The sequence below is a fragment of the Microtus pennsylvanicus genome, chromosome 19 (assembly GCF_037038515.1).
Source record: "Microtus pennsylvanicus isolate mMicPen1 chromosome 19, mMicPen1.hap1, whole genome shotgun sequence".
NCBI classification, from domain to species: Eukaryota; Metazoa; Chordata; class Mammalia; order Rodentia; family Cricetidae; genus Microtus; species Microtus pennsylvanicus.
The window spans coordinates 1416229-1435027 of NC_134597.1; the positions used below are offsets into that span (position 1 = coordinate 1416229).

Genomic DNA, 18799 nt, shown 5'->3' on the forward strand with positions numbered 1-18799 from the left:
GCTACTTCCTTATTTGTTGGGTTTCACGGTTGATGCCACCTTTCTCTCTCTCATACACCACATATTTTTCTCTCTGTAATAGGCCACATCTATCTCCCCAAAGTCAGTTTCATGTCTCTCAATCCTCTATGAACCCTCCCTGTCAAGCATTTCTTCCAGTTCCCGGAAACTAATACTTTGAGGCATTTAAATTCATTACTTCTGATACAATTTTATAAAATTTATATTTTATCTGATTATAAAAAGGAAATGCATGTTCATTGTAAAAAAATTATAAAATAAAGGAGCACACCAATGAAAAGTTATCATTTTAAAAATATTTTTCTTATTTTCCGGCCTTTGGTGCTTTGCCTGCATTTTAAATCTGTATGAACTTGTCAGATCACTTGGAACTGGACTACAGACAGTTGTGAGCTTCCATGTGGGTGCTGGGAATTGAACTCAGGTCCTCTGGAAGAGCAGCCAGGGTTCGTAACTGCTGAGTCACCTCTCCAGCTCCTAAAAGTTATCATTTATTTTCCTAGAAACCCAACATCTGTACCATCTGTATAATCATCTCTTTCTCTATTTACAGCTCCCTCTTTCCCATTATTCTCTTCCACCTCTTCTTTTTTCCTACTTCTGTTCCTCCCTCACCCCTTTCTCTGTTCCTGTGTTTGGGTCTGTGCCTGTCTTTTCTGTGTGTTTCTCCCTCTTACACACATAAGCACACACAGGCACACACCTTCATCTTACGGTCTACACACTGTTTACATTCTCTTCTCCCCTGACTGGACTATGGCACTATTTTCTTTACACTGCTCAGCACTTCAGAGTGAAGATTCTTCTATGTTGAGCTATAATATAGCGCTTTGGTCAAGTCAATGGGCAGCCCTGTAGGAGACATTTGCAATGACTCAACTAGCGTGACCTCTGATTCAGATAAAAACAGATGGATAATTCCATTCGCCTTCGGATTATAGTTCACCGTCTTGCCTGTGGCAGAACACTCTCAATGGAAATGAACTCTTTGCCTTAGGGATGGCTGTTTACTAAATGACTTGTAAAATCACATGTCATCTGTTCTCTTTAACCATTTATGACTGGGTGGGAACAGTACCTAAGTTTCCATCATGATGCTTCTTGCCACCCTGCAAGGGAGCAGATGGTAAGTATTTACTGCAAATGTTCCCCTTTCCCTTTAATTTTTATCACTTAGAGTACTCCCTGCAGCAGTGTCGTGTGTTTCATAGAAAATGGGGTGGTTATTGAGTTATTATTTACAGTTGGAGCTAGAGGGCATTTACATTTTGTAAACCATAAATAGATATTTGATGACTTTTTACTCGGCATGGTATTTCATTAAGGTTAGCACCAGATTATGACATCATGGCCCAATGGACATATAGTCAATCTTGATAGATTTCGTTATAACTTTATTAGCAATAAAAATAATTCCTGCTCTACATGAAAAAAAAATGTCAGGGAAACAATAAAAACAGAATAGATAATTCATGAAGATATTCTAAATTATAATGTGGATATCTATGGAAGAATATTAGAATATGATGGCCTCTCGATTATTATCTTTGTCTGATCACAGAGTCGTGGAGTAAACGTGGGATTGGAAGAATGATATGAACAAAATATTCAGGTTAAACTGAGTTCCTAGCGGCGTCGAGTATTGCCCTATAAAATTAAAGATGCTTAGCAACATGGAGCTCCTAGGAGAGTTTGTTGTACTGATGCTTATGAGGAGAGAGAGTCAAGGAAGACAGAGGGTAGTGGGGAGCAGAGACAGACATGTACAGGGTGCTGTCTTTGCTCAGAGATTGAGTGTCTTAGTGACACTAAGGAGGTGCAGGACAGATGGGCCTTTCAGTAGGAGATAACGAAGGAAGAGGAGTAACTACATACAAATGGAGCATTGGGGAATGCATCACACTAGGCAAATATTCCCAGTGTACAGGGAATGAGAAAACGCCAGACACCTTGATGCCACAACAATAGAAGATCAGTGACAAACTCTTATGCAGGCTATTTAAACCTTGTCACTTGAAACCAAGGAAACAAAGCAAAACAAAAACAAGTAATAAAACAGGGCTGAACTTGCAACAGCAAAAGAAACTAACAATGCAATTAGATTGTGCTTCTAGGTCGTATAGTAGATTATTGCTGAGCCAAGAAAATTCTGATGACATGACTTTGCCTTTGATTCAATTTGTTCATATTTTCTTTTTCCTGTGTTTACATATCTTACATATTTAGGTTTGTGCTACTTGTGTTTGAACTGAAGTTTTAATTTTTGAAAACAACCTTCTTAGTAAAGAAATACATCTATAAATGGGTTGCACTGTTTCCAGATCTTTCCTACAGTTCCAGTACGGTTGTGCAGCATTGCTGAAGCTTAGACTTTCTTTGTCCATCTCTTGCCTCTGCTTTAAAGGCAGACAGAATATTCTCACAAGGCTATCTGAAAAGACTTTTTAAAACCTTTAAAAATATAGTTATAAATTAAGCTATAAAAATAATTGCCACTGGGCAGTGGTGGCACACTTTAATCCTAGCACTCGGGGGGGGGGGGTAGAGGTAGGCAGATCTCTGTGAGTTCCAGGCCAGCCTGGTCTACAAGAGCTAGTTCCAGGATAGGTTCCAGAGCTACAGTGAAACCCTGTCTCAGAAAAAAAAGAAGGAAAAAAATTTGTCATAGTTAAACACAAATCAGGTATTGTGGTTCATGCCCACAGTCTCAGCACACAGGAGGATGACCCTAAACTCGAACCTGGGCTATGTATTGAGTACCAGGCCAGCCTGGGATGTGGAAGGGGACACTGGCTCTAAAACAGATGAGCAAACAAATAAAACAAGCTAGGATTTGTCTCGGTCCTTGAAAAATACATTTACTTCCTCTTTGGGTCTGGTCTCTTGTTGCTGTCTGTGCAGGAGATGGTTTTCCAGACCTTTCCACTTGCTCAACCATGAGGTCAGTGCTGATGATGAAGAGAGTTCTGCACAGAGACATAAGCTTGCCAACCCAGGATTTGAACTCTGGCCCATGACTGCGCAGTTCTTACTCTTATCTGCTCTGCTTCTTGTGACACATACCTAAAACTGCCACGACATTCACACATAGTTTCCCCTACTAAAAACATAGGATTCGTGTCCAATTTTAAGATCCAGTAATTCCATTTCCTGTAGTTGAATTTTGCGGGTTTTCAAGCAAAGCCATTGTGCATATGTGTGTCGCTCCTCTGTCCTCCTCCTGGTCCCACCCAGCAGCTCTCTTCTCTGCCTCAGTGCTGCTATTCAGTTTTAATTTAAGCATCCTTTGGTTGCAGAAGACTAGACTTTATTCACATGCTATTGCTTTTCTCTAAAGTTTCTATTTTTTATTTTTGATGCATGTCCTCGAGAGGGCTCTGCCGGTATTCTAGTGGTGAAAGTATGCACATTTATGAAGTAGATGCACATATATGAAGCAGATGAAGACAAATGCGTCCATAATAGCACCATATTCTCTTTAGTGAGAGCTTGTTTATATGCTTCTTTTTCTACTTTTTTTGGACAATATCTCATTTAATCTCAGTAATACTGTGAGGTAATTTCAAATATCTCGTTTTTATAAATGAGGCCCAGAAAGACCAGGGGACTTACTGAGACCACATAGGCCATTATCAACCCCATTTATCACTCCTGTTGTCTGACCTGTGAGCACTAGGTGCAAGGTTTACTGTCTCTTCCACTCTTATGAAGACATATTTAATGAGTGAATAGATTTATGTTCCAGGCTCAGTTGTGTTAGAAGGTGAAAACTTCATCCTCATGCCAGACAAAACAAGTTTTCCATGGCCACATCTCACTTTTCTTGGCCACATAGTTGCTCATTCAGTCTTTCAGTAAGGGCTTCCCAAAGAGGTAGCTGTCAGCTTTCAGCTGAAGGGATGCTGCCCCATCTCCAGAGGTCATACAGTGATGTGCAAAGATAGGTTTTTGTTATTGTCCCCAACAGTCCCATAGCAGAGTTTTCCAATCTCCCAATGTCACTGTTCTAAACAGTGAAAAAGTTCCATTTTACATTAAACTTTGCATGCAATATTAAGCATATTAAAGGGTAGGTGAGATGATTCGGTGGATAAAGCAGGTTTCTTTCAAACCTGACAGTTTGATTTTCCTCCCCTAGGGAAGAGAGAACTGACTCTTGAAAGCTGTCCCCTGACTTCTACAGACACGCTGTGGTATATGCATACCTCAACACACACACACACACACACACACACACACACACACACACACACACACTTCAAATAAATAAATGAGATTTAATCATATTAGAGGTAGTGCTATGACTCTAATGACTAGAAAAATACTAGAATAAAAATGAGGGGCCTTGTTTGGGGCTGTGATTGTAGCATGATACAAACTGAAGAGTTTGAAACATTTTACTTGTACGTGAGATTCCATCTCAACAATGAAAACAACAACTGAAGGGAATTAGAATTCTGAAGTAATTACTGATCTTCTTGGGAAAACACTTGAGATTGTTCTGCATAGAATCCTTCCTGAATCCTTCTTTCAGAAATGGGAGAATCACTTTCAGCCTTCGGCTAAGATCAAATGTAGAAATGGTGGAGAGAAAACAGGCACAGGGAACACCTCTCCCACACGTAACCCAGGAGTGCTCCTTTCTCATGCAGCCTATAGAACATATCCCATTCTCGGATCTCCATCTTCTCCTCTCTTTCTCGGAGAGGAATGAATCAGCACCTCTTTGTGGTACTGGACTCTTGGGATTGAAAATGTACTCACTCATTAGTGGACTCTAGCCATAAACCAAGGACATTAAGCCTATAGTTCACAAACCCAGAGAAGTCAAATAACAAGGTGAACCCAAAGAAAAACATATATAGATCCTCCTGGAAATTGGAAGCAAACAAGATTGCTGGGCAAAAGTTGGGAGCATCGGGGTGGGGGTAGGGGTGGGGGTGGAGTTGGGGGAAGGGGAGATGGGGAGAGAGAAGGGAGAAAGGAAAGACTGGAGAGAGTTTGGGGGAATGGGAGGGTGGAGATGGAGGAAGGGCAGATATAGGAACAGGGAAGAAGATATCTACATTAAGGGAGCCATTTTAGGGTTGGCAAGAGACTTGGCTCTAGAGGGGATCCGAGGTGTCCACGGGGATGTCCCCAGCTAAGTCCTTGGGCAGCAGAGGAGAGGGTGCCTGAACTGTCCTTGCCCCATTGTCACACTGATGATTATCTCGAATATCACCATAGAATCTTCGTCTGACGACGGATGGAGATAGAGACAGAGACCCTCATCAGAGTAACGGACTGAGCTCCCAAGGTCCAGTTGAAGGGCAGAAGGAAGGAGAAGGTGAGCAAGGAAGTCAGGACCGCGAGGGGTTGGTCCACCCACTGAGACAGTGTGCCTGTTCTAATGGGAGCTCACCAAATCCAGCTAGACCGGGACTGAATGAGCCTGAAATGAAACCAGACTCTCTGATTGTGGCTGACAATGGGGGCTGACTGAGAAGCCATTGATAAAGGCACTGGGACTTGTTTCTACTGCATACTGGCTTTTTGGGATCCTAGTCTATTTGGATGCAAAGCTTCCTAGGCCTGGATGTAGTGGGGAGAGCCTTGGACCTTCCACAGGGCAGGGTCCCCTGCTCTCTCTTAAGGAGGGAGGGGGAAGGAGGAGTGTGAATGGGGAAGTAGGAGGGGAATGGGAGGAGGGGAGGAAGTGTAAATTTTTTAATGGAAAAAATAAATAAATAAAAATAAAAAAATTCCACTACACATGAAATCACTTATTGCTTAGAATCACAAATTTCACTTTGAGTTTTCTGTGATTAATGTTTCAACTTGGTCTTCAAAAGGAGAAGTTGTGCCAGTAGATATGTTTCCGGACCAGACAATGCCTAGACCACAAGACTATGACAAGTACTGAGCTACAATACTGATAAAGACCAGATGACTCTTGGGGCTGATATTATCAATATCTACCCCTGTGAGACCTTCCCATAAATATAGACATAAGACCAAAGCAAAACTTACAATATATGGTAGGTGTAATGACGTCACTTTCCACCTCACTGACAGGGTTTGACACAAGGCAGCTATAGTTTCCAATGTCCTCCTTTGTCACTGGAACAATCCAAAGGGTGTTGTTTTGGGGAGAAAACGAGTGGCTGGAGTTGATGCAAACAGGTTTTCCATTTTTTCGCCACTGGTAAACTAGCCTGGTACCCCCTTTCACCTGGCAGGTCAAGGTAATGTTGCCCACATACTCCACAGCCCCAGAATCAGGATGTGACTGGACCACTGGCTTCATGACGGGATCTGCAAGATCAAGAGGCATAGAAACGATTCTTTTCCATCCATGGGGGGGGGGGGGCAGTAAAACCTTAAGAAGCCTTTCCAACAGAGAGTCCTGGGGAAATTATTCTAACATTTCATATTTTGTAAATGTAGACAGCTTGAGTAACAGAGGATATTAAAAAGTCATAGAAGTTTAAAAACGGTAAAACATGAAATGTATTTACACAGTTACAGCTAATAAAATTCTAGAACCTGAATTCAAGTGTTGACAATTAATCTATTACTTTCTATATCATTAGTGGTTGGAAGCCCAGGGTTCTACTTTTCTATTCATCGAGATTTCTCCACCATCATGCTTCCCCCCTCTTTCTCTCTGAACTTAAGAGTTCATGCGAGTTAGGCAAATGCTTGTCTGCCATGAAGGTAACTCTTACAGGCAAAGCAAATGTATACAGTTATTCCCTTTTTGACTTGCAGTGTACCTAAAGCACCTGGCAAGAAGGGATGTGGCAGCCTCAAATTTCTAGCCATCATCTGAAGAGTAAATTACACAGCTCATGTGGGGCACATTTGAAAGCGTGTTGGGGCATTATTGAAGAGTGGCATGTACACAATTTCATTAACAAATTAAAGTCTACATTTCAGTCAACACTGGATTAATTGGACAGTTGGATATGATATATTATTGAGATTTTATTAAAGTTGGAATATACAAAGCAAATCCAATAGAAGTTCCTGTTAGAAAGTGAAGTAATGAGAAACTAGCTTTATTTTATAAATGTGGCACTCAGTAGGCTAATGGATCAACATGGAAAACAAGAAGACCACATTTCTTCCCTGGCTTTTAGCTCTAAGTACACAGATAAGGTTGGTAATTACATATGCATCCACTATCATTTTAACAAACATCACCAATCTTCAAAATTCTTTCCTCTGTTTGATAAAATAGCGACTTGGAAGCCAGCAAGATGGGTCAGTGATAAAGGCAATTGCTGTCAAGCCTGAATTTGATCTCCAGATCCTACATGGTGGAAGGAGCGAAACTACTCTAGTAAGTTACTTCTGATCTGCACATGTGCTCTGAGGCGTGTTCTGGAACACACTCACACACATGTAAGTAAACAGACAACAGACACAAGAATATAGTCACTGATCTGTACATGTGCTCTGAGGCGTGTTCTGGAACACTCTCACACACATGTAAGTAAACAGACAACAGACACAAGAATATAGTCACTGATCTGTACATGTGCTCTGAGGCGTGTTCTGGAACACACTCACACACATGTAAGTAAACAGAAAACAGACATAAGGAAATAGTTACTTGTTCAGAGTTAAATGTCCTACACTGGCAAAGGGAAGAGGCCTTTACTCTTGTCAATGTATTTTCCTGCACTTTGGAGAGACAGACTTTGATAGTCTTCATCTCTGTAAGATCACAGAGCACACAGACGCCAAGGTTGGTAACACATAGGCAGCCTGTGACTGGATCCAGCACTTTAAGCTTTGATTTCTCATCAAGCATTCAGTCAAGTTTGAAGCTTCTTCCTTAGGCAAATATATCATGTATTATCCTACAAAGGAAATTGCATCAGGGTGCAAACAGACCTCATTTTCCAGCCTAGGGGAAAAGGAAACAAATGAAAGATTAGGAAAAGTGAGGTTGAAGCGACTTGGAGGGGAGCTGAACAACTTGAGGGCATCTGGCATTTGTTCATTTAATTCAACCCTTTGTCTTCTGTGGCAAAAGCAAAGGGTTTGCAATAGCAACTGTGTATGTTATTATGTTTTTTTAAAAAAATGAACTGTGTACACTGGTCAAGATAAACACATCCCATTTGTCTCTGTGTGGGGATGCATGTGATACGAGATAGCTAGGCATCATAGTAACCGAGGAAAGCCAATCACTGGACTAGTCATCCGTATCAAACACAAAGCGGACATTCCCCTTTTCAAAAAGTTTTTGCTTAGGTTCTTAAAGCCTGTTTACTAAAGGTTTTGGTTTCATTTCCCTGAATAAATCCAACGTTACAATCCAGGTAAGGGCTGTCCTATTAAAACTTGTATGAAAAACTGTTGAAGGAAAAAAATTATGAAAATTCTGGCTAGGTAATTCGCCCCTTTCCCTACAATTGCTCTGCAGACACCTGGTCTGGCAGTCATTTTTTTAGTCCCCTGTAGCCTCTTTTGTCTCTCCCCTCCTTCCTTGCTCCCTAGGGGTTACTGAGTTTACTATGGCTAGCACAGCTCTGAGCACTGAGAAGAAAGCAGCAAGTATACAGACAATGTTCATCTTCCCACAGACCTCATGTTCAAGTCAGGAAGAGAAACACTAAAAGTTAAATACAGGTACTATTTACAGGTGATGGTAAGTTCGATGGAAGTTTGATGAACAAAGAGAAAAGCAGAATTAAAGTCAGTGAACAGTGTGTGTGTGTGTGTGTGTGTGTGTGTGTGTGTGTGTTTGGGACTAAGATGATATTGTTATATAGAGTGGAGAGACGTCAGAAAAGGCTTCACAGATACAACAATTGAGATGCCTAAAAGAAATAAAGAAAGTGATATTTGGGATAGAAACTGTCTGGATATAGTAAAGAGTGAGAACAGAGGACCTGAGATGTGAGTGTATCCGTCCTGTTCAAGGTAAAGCAAGAGACCATTGTGGCCAGAACAGAGGGCATAGAGGACAGAGGTAGAGAATGGAATCAGATGGATTCTAGGTATGCTGGGATCTGAACATTATTGTTAGTACTTTGACACCCATGTGAGTGCACTAGGAAGCTGTGACAAGTGTTTGCCGTGACAGGAGGAAGCAAGAGCAGAAACACAGATGGTAGGGAGCAAGCTATTACAAATCTCAGGTCAGGATAGTTAGAGGCAGGAGCAAAGCAGCGCTGGAAACACCTGGAGTGCTTTTTAGGGTTCCTGCAGACAGGGTGTATGTAATGAGAGATGGGATTGCCTGAGATGTATGCAAAGTCTTGGCCTGAGGAAGCAATAGAATCAATTTAATTTTTAGTAAAATGAGATACTAGTGTCAAATAAAGAGGACAAAGAAAAAGAAGTTGAATTTTGTGCGTAGTATGTTCAAGGTATACCATTTACAAATTTTCATAAGAAAAAACAAAAGTCTGAAGGTTAGTTAACTAAGTCTCCTTTGGGGAGCATTTCCGCAAACTTATATTGTCCTGACATAGAGTCCTTGGCTCATCTTCCCTTAAATGTTGTACCAAATAAAAATATTCAAGTGATCAAAAATAGGAACCTTCACAAAATACAGCCTACAAATGAGAAAATAAGATGTCCATACCTCATTTTTGAGGCAGCTTTATTCAAATCCTAAGAAAACAGTATGCTTCTCTTATTGCTTAAAGGTCTGTTGCTGGGCACTGGGCACCTCCTCTCCATACAGATACCATTAAATCTCAGGAAACCTTATAGATAGGTAATGGCATTAAGGAAACTTTGAACATTAATTAATTCACTTGGAGTTGGGAGAGCCAGGACCTTAGAGCCTAGGAACCTTCGTAATCTGAGCCTCCTCTGCCTTGACCTAGCCTCTTCTCCATTGTCACAGAAAACTCACCATCAACGGTGACTTGTATCTTCTGACTTGAGGAAAGAGTTCCATTTCCCTGGATGTTGACCTTCACAATGTAATTGCCCTCATCAGTGAACTGCAGCGGATTGATGAGGAGAGAAGCATTGGGTGGCATCATGGTGAACTTGTGTTGGTATTCCAAGTCGGGAACGACAGACTCGTTCACAGAGCCCAGCAAGTATTTGGGCATTGTGTGTGGTCGCTCAAACAGCCAAATGATCTGGATGCCAGACGCTGGAGTGTGGAAGCCATAGTGCACAGGGAGGTAGAGGGCCTGTCCCCTGATGCCATGGACAGTGTGTGAAGGCACGGTCACCTTCAGCCCCAAACAAACACCTGCTACAAAGAGAAAGAAAACTGTGAGTACCCTGAGCCACATCTTATAATAAAAAGGTACAGTTACAATGGGTACTCAGTCAGATGATAATCCCTTTCAAAGAAGAAGGCTTCTAAGTATTGACGATTCCAGTACCAGTTACAGGTAGAAGTAAATATTTGTCTCTCAAACCTTCTGCATTTGAAAGACTACACCCAGTGAGAATACTAGCTGCATGACTTCTCTAAGACAAGGCAAAAAGGAGAAGCAGAAGCTATTATCTCCTGTAATTACAGAGTAATAAAGAAAGAAGAACTGAGAAAGATTATGAGCTCTAAAGTTCAACAAAGCTATTAAAACATATTTGAAATTAGACAATGTCAATTTCATATTTTGATGAAACTGCAGTTCCTGAAATATGAAGGGATACTTCCCTGCATCAAATTTCTGCAAAGTCTTCTGAAGTAGCTCAATATTCGATTTTTGGAAGTCCCTCCTCGCTTTAGTCAAAGCCACACCAAATCTGAGTAACCTAGTAACTGTCACAATAAACTACATTCAGTTAAAAACAGTCATTCCTTGTCCACAGAGGACTCTGACTGCTGGGTAAGGAACAAGGGGCAGACTTGGATGTAACAAAGTGGAGGAGGAGGAGGAGCTCATAGAGATATGAGGGCAATGATAGCAGGGACGAATGGGGAAGGATGCTAAGACCATGGGACTTGTGGGCAATTTTACTCTTTGCAAAATGAAAATGTTACTGGAGTTTTGATATCAGAGGAGGGACGTGACTTTTCTAATGATTTATTTGTCTCCAGCTAGCTGGGATGAGAATGGGCTGAGCAAAGAGAAAAGCAGGAAAACCAAAGTATCTCGGGAAATGACTGCATCAAAGCAGGCAAGAGATGGGGCTTTACCAAGCCATGGTGTACTGGGCAACATGAGAAACGACTGGTTCTACCAAAGAACAACAACAATAACAAAACAAAACAAAACAAAACAAAACACACCACACAGCTACTGCACTGCAGAGAACTTCTGGCTTTGGCACTGCCATGGGGAAATCAGAAGTCCGTATAGGGCACATGAACTTTTAGATGCTCACTAGACATCCAAAAGGCAATGCTGAATGGACGTGGTGATCACGTTTTCATTATTAGCTCATTAATGGTAGTTTAGGACAGAATTAGAGGCCTGAACTGATGTGAGGCATGAAGCTCTTCCCATGTACAGTCTTATGCAGTGCTTGTGTTGTTTGGGTCCATGAACTCACTGCTATGGCTAATCTTATGTTTGTATATGCCTCTTAGCTTCTGGAACTTGGATCTCTCTCTCTCTCTCTCTCTCTCTCTCTCTCTCTCTCTCTCTCTCTCTCAATATATTTATATACATATAAACATATTTACCATTTGTAATAAAAAAGTCCTTTCAGGATACCATACTTTTAGAACTCTAATTAAAATCTCTTTGCTTCATTTTATAAGTTTGTGGCATGGGTATGAAATCACTATCAGAGGAACAGAGTGATAGGGTGGTTACGTGTGTAACTTAAATATAGACTATCTTGAACATGGAGAGATAGGAAACAATGGCAGAGGGTCAGTGAGACAGACTAGAGAGTAAAGGTACCTGCCACCGAGCCCAATAGCCCGAGTTCAATCCCCAGGACTCAGATGGTGGAAAAGAGAACTAACTCCCTGTGTCATGTTGTCCTCTGCGGACGCTCACGCTGTATCTCTCTCTCTCTCTCTCTCTCTCTCTCTCTCTCTCTCTCTCTCTCTCTTTTCTCTCTCTCTCTCTCTCTCTCTCTCACACACACACACACACACACACACACACACACACACACACAGAGAGAGAGAGAGAGAGAGAGAGAGAGAGAGAGAGAGAGAGAGAGAGAGAGAGAAGTAATGATGTAGAAACAGTAATTACAGATTCTCTGAGTAACCTTGTAAAGGGGACAAGAGAAGTGGGTGGAGGCTGGGCAGGACTGTAGAATGTAAAATCACATCTGCAGGCACTGGGTATGTATCTGTGAGATATGGACGTGGGGAAATAGAAGAGCGATAGATGCTGGTGAATTGAAACTGAGTAGGTGAGAGAAGACGGGAACTGGAGCCAAACAAAAGGGCTTTTTTTTTTCACTTCTGATTTCTAAGACATATAAAATGATTATCTTCTTCAATTGCTTCCCATTTTCACTGTTTCCAGGAAGTCTCATCTAAATCAACTTATGGAAGGCAAGTGGGACAAAGAAGGAAAAGGTCTATTTGCCTTTCATGGTGATTTCCATGGAGAAGCTCAAGCATGCTGCTCCAACCCTATGAGAAATCAAGTTCTACCAGCACTAAGTGGTCTTGCCATTCCCCAGAGCAGAGAGCTATATATTCAGTGTGGTCAGGCTCCTGGGCCTCTACACATGCCTGAGATAAACACACACCACACTTTTGCTTCAGGTTACCCATGTCAAAGGTATTACAAGGTGTATGATTTATTTCTGTATGGAGAAGTACAAGAATGTTAAATTTGGAGGTTAAAAAGAGAGAATTAGATGCTGGAATATCTAAATCATAGAGTTGCTTGAAGCAAAGGAGTAGTGGAAATTTTGCAAGGAAATTGTAGTAGGGAAAAAGGAATATGGATGAATAAACCAATGTCTTAAAACTAGTGACGTCAGCATTATGTAAAGCAGAGGCTGAGCAGAGAGCTCTAACAGCCAAGCGTTTCTAAAGACACTGGACTTTGGAATGGGAGCTGGAAAGGAGCAGGTCTCTCCTTGGATGTGCGTTTTCTGGGCAAATGAGAACGCACTTCTGTGCCTTCAGTTGAAGTCAGGGAGGCAGAGTTTCTTGATAAGTAATAAATAAAAACTAGTTTTTTTAGCTCATTATTTCTATTTTTAGATATGCAAAACATCATTTTCACTGTGTCTGCTGTGCTGCTATGTTCATTAAAAAAAAACCTGACTATATGAAAATGTCTGCTAGCCATGTGTCAGGCTTCATGTCTAATCTTATGATGGAGATGGGTCTTGTATCTTATCTGTTGCTTTCATTGCTTAACTAATAAAGAAAACTGTTTGGCCTGATAGGACAGAAAATTAGGTAAGCGGAGTAGACAGAACAGAATGCTGGGAGAAAGAAGCCGAGTCAGGCAGTCGCCATGATTCTCCCACTCCAAACAGACACTGGTTAAGATCTTCCCTGGTAAGCTAGCTCGTGGTGCTACACAGAATATTAGAAATGGGTTAGATCAATATGTAAGAGCTAGCCAATAAGAGGCTGGAACTAATGGTCCAGGCAGTGTTTAAAAGAATACAGTTTGTGTGTTGTTATTTTGAGGCATAGGCAAGCCAGGCAGCAGGAAGGCAGCCCGCAGCTCCCTCAACATTCTTAGACTCCCTTGTAACTATATTTACCAGCAATTCTTAGATTCACATCACCCCCAAGTGAAGATGGCCAGGATCGTGCACATTTTCTAAACTTGCAGAGGGGATACTTTATTTGACATTTTGATAAAGTTGGAAACGTGACGTTGTAGCAAAGGTCACATATTTATCTTAAAACAGTGTTTAGCCAGCATCCAGAGGTATTTCCTCAGAGTAGCCACTATGTAAATTTCAAGACGAAAGGTTCAAAGGATTTGAAATAGCAAGTTGCAGAATTTAGTCGACAAATTAAGTTGTCAATTCCTGGATGTTCTCTAACAAGTTCTAAGCGATCAAGGGGCTATGGTGGGAATCACATCACTGCCTTGAGAATACACTGGGAAGACCTGCATGGCTGCTGACATAAAGCGCAGCCATTGCCTCTGGCACAGACTTACTGTGCATCTAAGACGTTTCCCAGCGTAGCTCAGGCCTCCCTGCTAGACTGAGGTGGGAATGTGAGGCTTGAGTGCAACTTTAGCTGATTCATTTTCTCATTTGGGAGAGGCTCTTGCTCTTATGTTTTTCTGTAATTTAGTCTATGCAATTGTTGGAAAAATTAGTTGAGATTATTAATATGCTGGGGGTGGTTGCTAGGGTGGGGACACGGTCCCTAGAATGGAAATGTTACTGACTTTTGATCTGGATTTGAATGTTGACTCTCAGTTATGAGACTCTGAATAAGTTAGGAGGAGAGAATTTTATTTCATAAGACATTAACTATATTTAATCCCAGCACTCGGGAGGCAGAGGCAGGCAGATTTCTGTGAGTTCGAGACCAGCCTGGTCTACAGAGCTAGTTCCAGGACAGGCTCCAAAGCCACAGAGAAACCCTGTCTCCAAAAACCAATAAAAAAGACATTAACTATAATGCAGAGCTGTAGTCAGGAGACAAATAAAGCTACCTCAGTAGATCTGCAATTGGGACACATGACTTTAATCCCAGCACTTGGAGGAAGAGATAGGTGGATCTCTGGGAGGTGGAGTGCAGTCTGAGCCTCATAATAAGTTTAAAGACAGCCAGGGCTACATAGTGAGACCCTGTCTAAAAACAACCCCCAGCCTCCTCCAAACCAACCAACCAACCAACCAACCAACCAACCAACCAACCAACCAACAACTAACCAGCTTGCTATCTAAGCAAGTAAGTAAGTAATTAACTAACTAACTACGTTAGTAGAAAAAATTTCTTGTAAGACACAGGTTGCTAAATAGACCTCACTAAAATGCCTTGGCTGACCTGTAACTCAGGATCTCCTTCCTCAACCTCCTGAATACAGAAGTTAGAGTTGTGCATCGCAACAGCAGGTGAAAGTAATAAATTTATATGGCATTTACACTCACCATACAAATGGGGAAAACTAATTCACTGGACTATTTCAAAGAAAGAACAATATATTAAATAATTTAATTAAATTAAATATCTTAAATAATACATTGCCAACCATATTCCTGAATATATTCAATAATTTAATCTAAAATGAAAATTCTTTAACAAATATGTCTGGTTATTTTTTTTAAATATATACATCATAGAGAGAGATAGCGCAACTATTAGATAGTAGTTTTCTTGGAGGTTGCCTATATCATCATCATCATCATCATTATTATTATCATTATTATTGACAGGATTTCACTATGAGAGCTTGGCTAGTATGTAGAACAGGTTGGCCTAGAAATCGCAAAGATATGCTTCTTGCCTATGCCTTCCAAGTTGCTGGGATTAAGGGCAGACGTCACCACACCCAATGCCTGTATTATTCTTATGGGATAGTTTATAGGTAACAAGTGTCAGCAAGGAATGAGTTTCCTTGTGTCAGCACCTAAAATCTCCCTGTTGGGAAGGGCACGAATCCACTGACCAGTCTGACAGAACCACTGTGCGATTCTGGAACTAAACAGCTAACATTATGTTTTTTTTTTGTGATTTTACAAGCACACATTCTTTTTATTGATGTGTTTCTTTCTAAAAATGTACCAAACCTATGTCTTCAAACACAGTGGTTTACTAGTTTAGAAAGATGAGGTTCGCCTTGAGAAAATTTGAATTGCTCTTTCCTAATTGCATGAGAAACATAAAGGATAACAGTTTCCCCACTCTCTCTTAAGGAACAGATCAACTTCAACAAAGTTCGACTTTCAGTTTTCTTTTGTTATTACAAATGTTTGCACATAATTGAAAACTTTGTATTTACTGGATTGACAAATACTTGCTGAATTTAAGAGAGCTATCCAGACTTGTCTGTTTTTTGAGGCACTAGCAGCAGCTGGGGAGAGCATTAAAAATACTACTCATAAGCCAGCATCCACAACTACGGCAATAGCTTCACTTTCGAGAGCCTTAAGAGACGCAATAGCAGTGCCTTCAAAAAGCTTGTAAAGTAAGGAATCCTTGAAGGGACTCCGGAAAAACTACCCATGTTCCAGGGGACTCCTGCGAGCAGTTTTACTGTATTGAATACAAACATTAGGTTTTACAAAGTGACCTCTACAGCAGCTCAAAACAGTTGCTATTTATTTCCTCACTACCACACACGGTATTAGCAAACATAACACAACTATTGTTGACTGAAAACAAACGTTTGCATCTTTAGAAAAAAATAGAAACTGGGAACCTGTATTTTGAAGAGACAACTTAATCATTCACTTGGAGCTTATTTTTTTAAAATATTTTAAAAAGAAAATTCCGTGCTTCAAAATTTACAGAGAAAACCCAGTCCTTTAAAGTAAAAGGATCTGCGTAGGCCTGTGTCCCTCACCACCACCATCTTCAGAGAAAGTGGATTCCGTAAGGAGAGGAACCACAGTCCATTATGTCGGTTTTATTTTTGAACTTGTGATTTATCCCAGGTATGTCTTAGTTTTATTTTAGCCAAGTTTCTCAAGTGAATTGGTTCCTGAGTTCTTCTTAAGGCCAACTATAGAACATTATTTGTGAAAAGCTAATAGTCCCACTGTTTGAAAATGAAAAACAAGCACTAAACCGATGTAGGATCGCTTACTATGTAAGGATGATATTTAAATTACGGCAGCAGGTGTTTTTAATAACGATTTTAAGATGTAGACTACATTACAGGCTTATATTTTATAATATGAACATATAGTAACTGAGATGACTACAGTTTGGGGGGTACAGATATCTGAAAAATTTACGGATGGTAGTTTTATCTCAGTGAGATTTATATGCACTACATACATAGGTGAGTAATAGTCATGTTTATAAAGAAGGAAAGCTAACAAAATATATTCCTGAAGATAAGGCTTTACATACTCCCAAAGTCCAAAGCTCAAATTGCTTTATGGATCTAAGTCAGTCTTTAAAGAATAAAGCCTCCTTTAAGGTCCTACCAGACCAATGTAAACAAAACAAGAAACTAACTTGACCTTTTAGACCATAATAGCAAGGATGGAAAATGGGATAATCGGTGAAAAGAATAGTGAGGGAGAAAAGCACTGGGTGATATAGAGAGGCAAGGTGTGACAAAAGAGAATGAGAGAAAAATATTAAGATAAACATAGGACTAGTCACTGACAAAGAGAAAACCTAAAGTCATTTTTGGAGCACTGATCCCTTAGACACATTTCTATGTTTTGTCAGTGTAGCTAGAACTTCCCGTTGTCCCAATTTATATTAAAGTAGAACAAACAGTTTGTATATGAGCTTTAATTTAAGCAATACCTTTAATTAAAAGAAAACCACTACTATGATTTGCTCTGAATTCATTGTGTGTTTTTAATTTAATGCAGTATTATAACATTTTCTAATTACAACATTCCCTACCAAAGATTATTGAGCCTATCTGTAAGCCCCGGGAAAAGAAGAAATTCACGAGCGTTTTATACTGCCTTAACTTTCTTAGCTAGTTCCATTGCTCCAAGGAGACAAAAGCAATCATTTCTTGAACCTCATTGCTTCTACACAATCCTGTTTCTTTGCTGGAACAGTGTGTTCTTGTTAAAAGGTTCTCAACTGTTCTTCAATTATCTGAGAAAATCTACAGTCCAAACCAAATATTTACCTTATGCCTACAAAAAATAAGCCACAAAGAAAACCAACAAAACCCCATAACCCAAACCCCACACACCTCAAAGTCGGTTCATGTAGGGCCTTACCTAGAAGAAGAAAGTATATTTTGCAAAGAAAGATCCCAACCGTGCTGCTGAGGGGCTCCATGAAAGCATCCTGTCCCATGCATACGGCGCCCTGTGCTTAGTGGCAAGTTGGTTCATGGACCAGCAGCTGCTGGTTTATTTGCTAGGGAAATTAGCAGTGAGGTAACAGACCCTATCCTGCCTCTCGCTTCTGTGATTTGAATACAGAATGAATGTGTATACAAAGAACACAGGGAGTAGGAACACCTGTTATATGCTTTGCAAGAACACAGGGCTGTGGCTTTCGGAATAGTTTCTTATTAGGGATTCTCAGTAATTTTTCAGTATAACTTTATAAATTATACTGAGCTATTCATAATCAGAAGGAGGAGGACAATCTCTTTTGGGTGATCTCATGATAAATAAACCCAAATCTGATTTTCTATCATGAAAAATTATGTCATTGTTTTGAAATTTGAAAAATTACTTTTTACTGAAAATTGAAGTACTCCCTGAATTTTCTATGTAGCTATTCATCTTTATGAAGTTACTGATTATCATGTAAAGTATGTAACAAAGAACTAAAGCAGATCACTAAAGCATATTTTAAATTTATTTTTTTCTTTGTTACATTTTCTATTAAATATGACTGTGATAATTTTACTGAATCTATGAATTTACATATTTAAAAATAAATCACAGGCATATTTCTAAGTGGGGATGAGGCATGCACTGTGTATAATTATAATGTACAGAATACGCCTGAGGCCACATTTTCTCAGTTGAATCTTAGAAGCAACAAATCAGTAATCCACAAAAATCTTACCTGTGTTCTGCCTTCATCTTCCCATCTTAGTTCCTTTCGTTGCCATAGAATTAGATGGCCTGAGAATTTCTGCTTAATTTGGTAAGTTACAAGTGAGCTACCATTTGTATAAAGGCTCTGGTCCAAGCTTTCTGCATGTACTTACTTAAAGCAAGTACAATTTCCAGTACAAACCATTTTTACCAGTGAAGTTCCGCTGAATTCAATGACAAGAGGAAGTAGGAAGACATAGGCTTTCAT

The 18799-nt window shown here is 40.2% G+C and overlaps 1 protein-coding gene across 2 annotated transcripts in view; it reads right to left on the reverse strand.

The window, feature by feature from the left end:
• Positions 1–17930, reverse strand: part of Hepacam2 (HEPACAM family member 2) — a 43316-nt gene extending 25386 nt beyond the window's left edge. For both annotated transcript variants that reach the window (XM_075953719.1, XM_075953718.1), the window contains exons 1-3: positions 17755–17930; positions 9884–10237; positions 6034–6318 (exon numbers count right to left, since the gene is read on the reverse strand). In XM_075953719.1, the coding sequence (XP_075809834.1) occupies positions 6034–6318; positions 9884–10237; positions 17755–17833 (718 nt within the window). In that variant the 5' untranslated portion in view covers positions 17834–17930. The remainder of the gene's footprint in view (positions 1–6033; positions 6319–9883; positions 10238–17754) is intronic.
• Between the last annotated feature and the right edge of the window lie 869 nt (positions 17931–18799).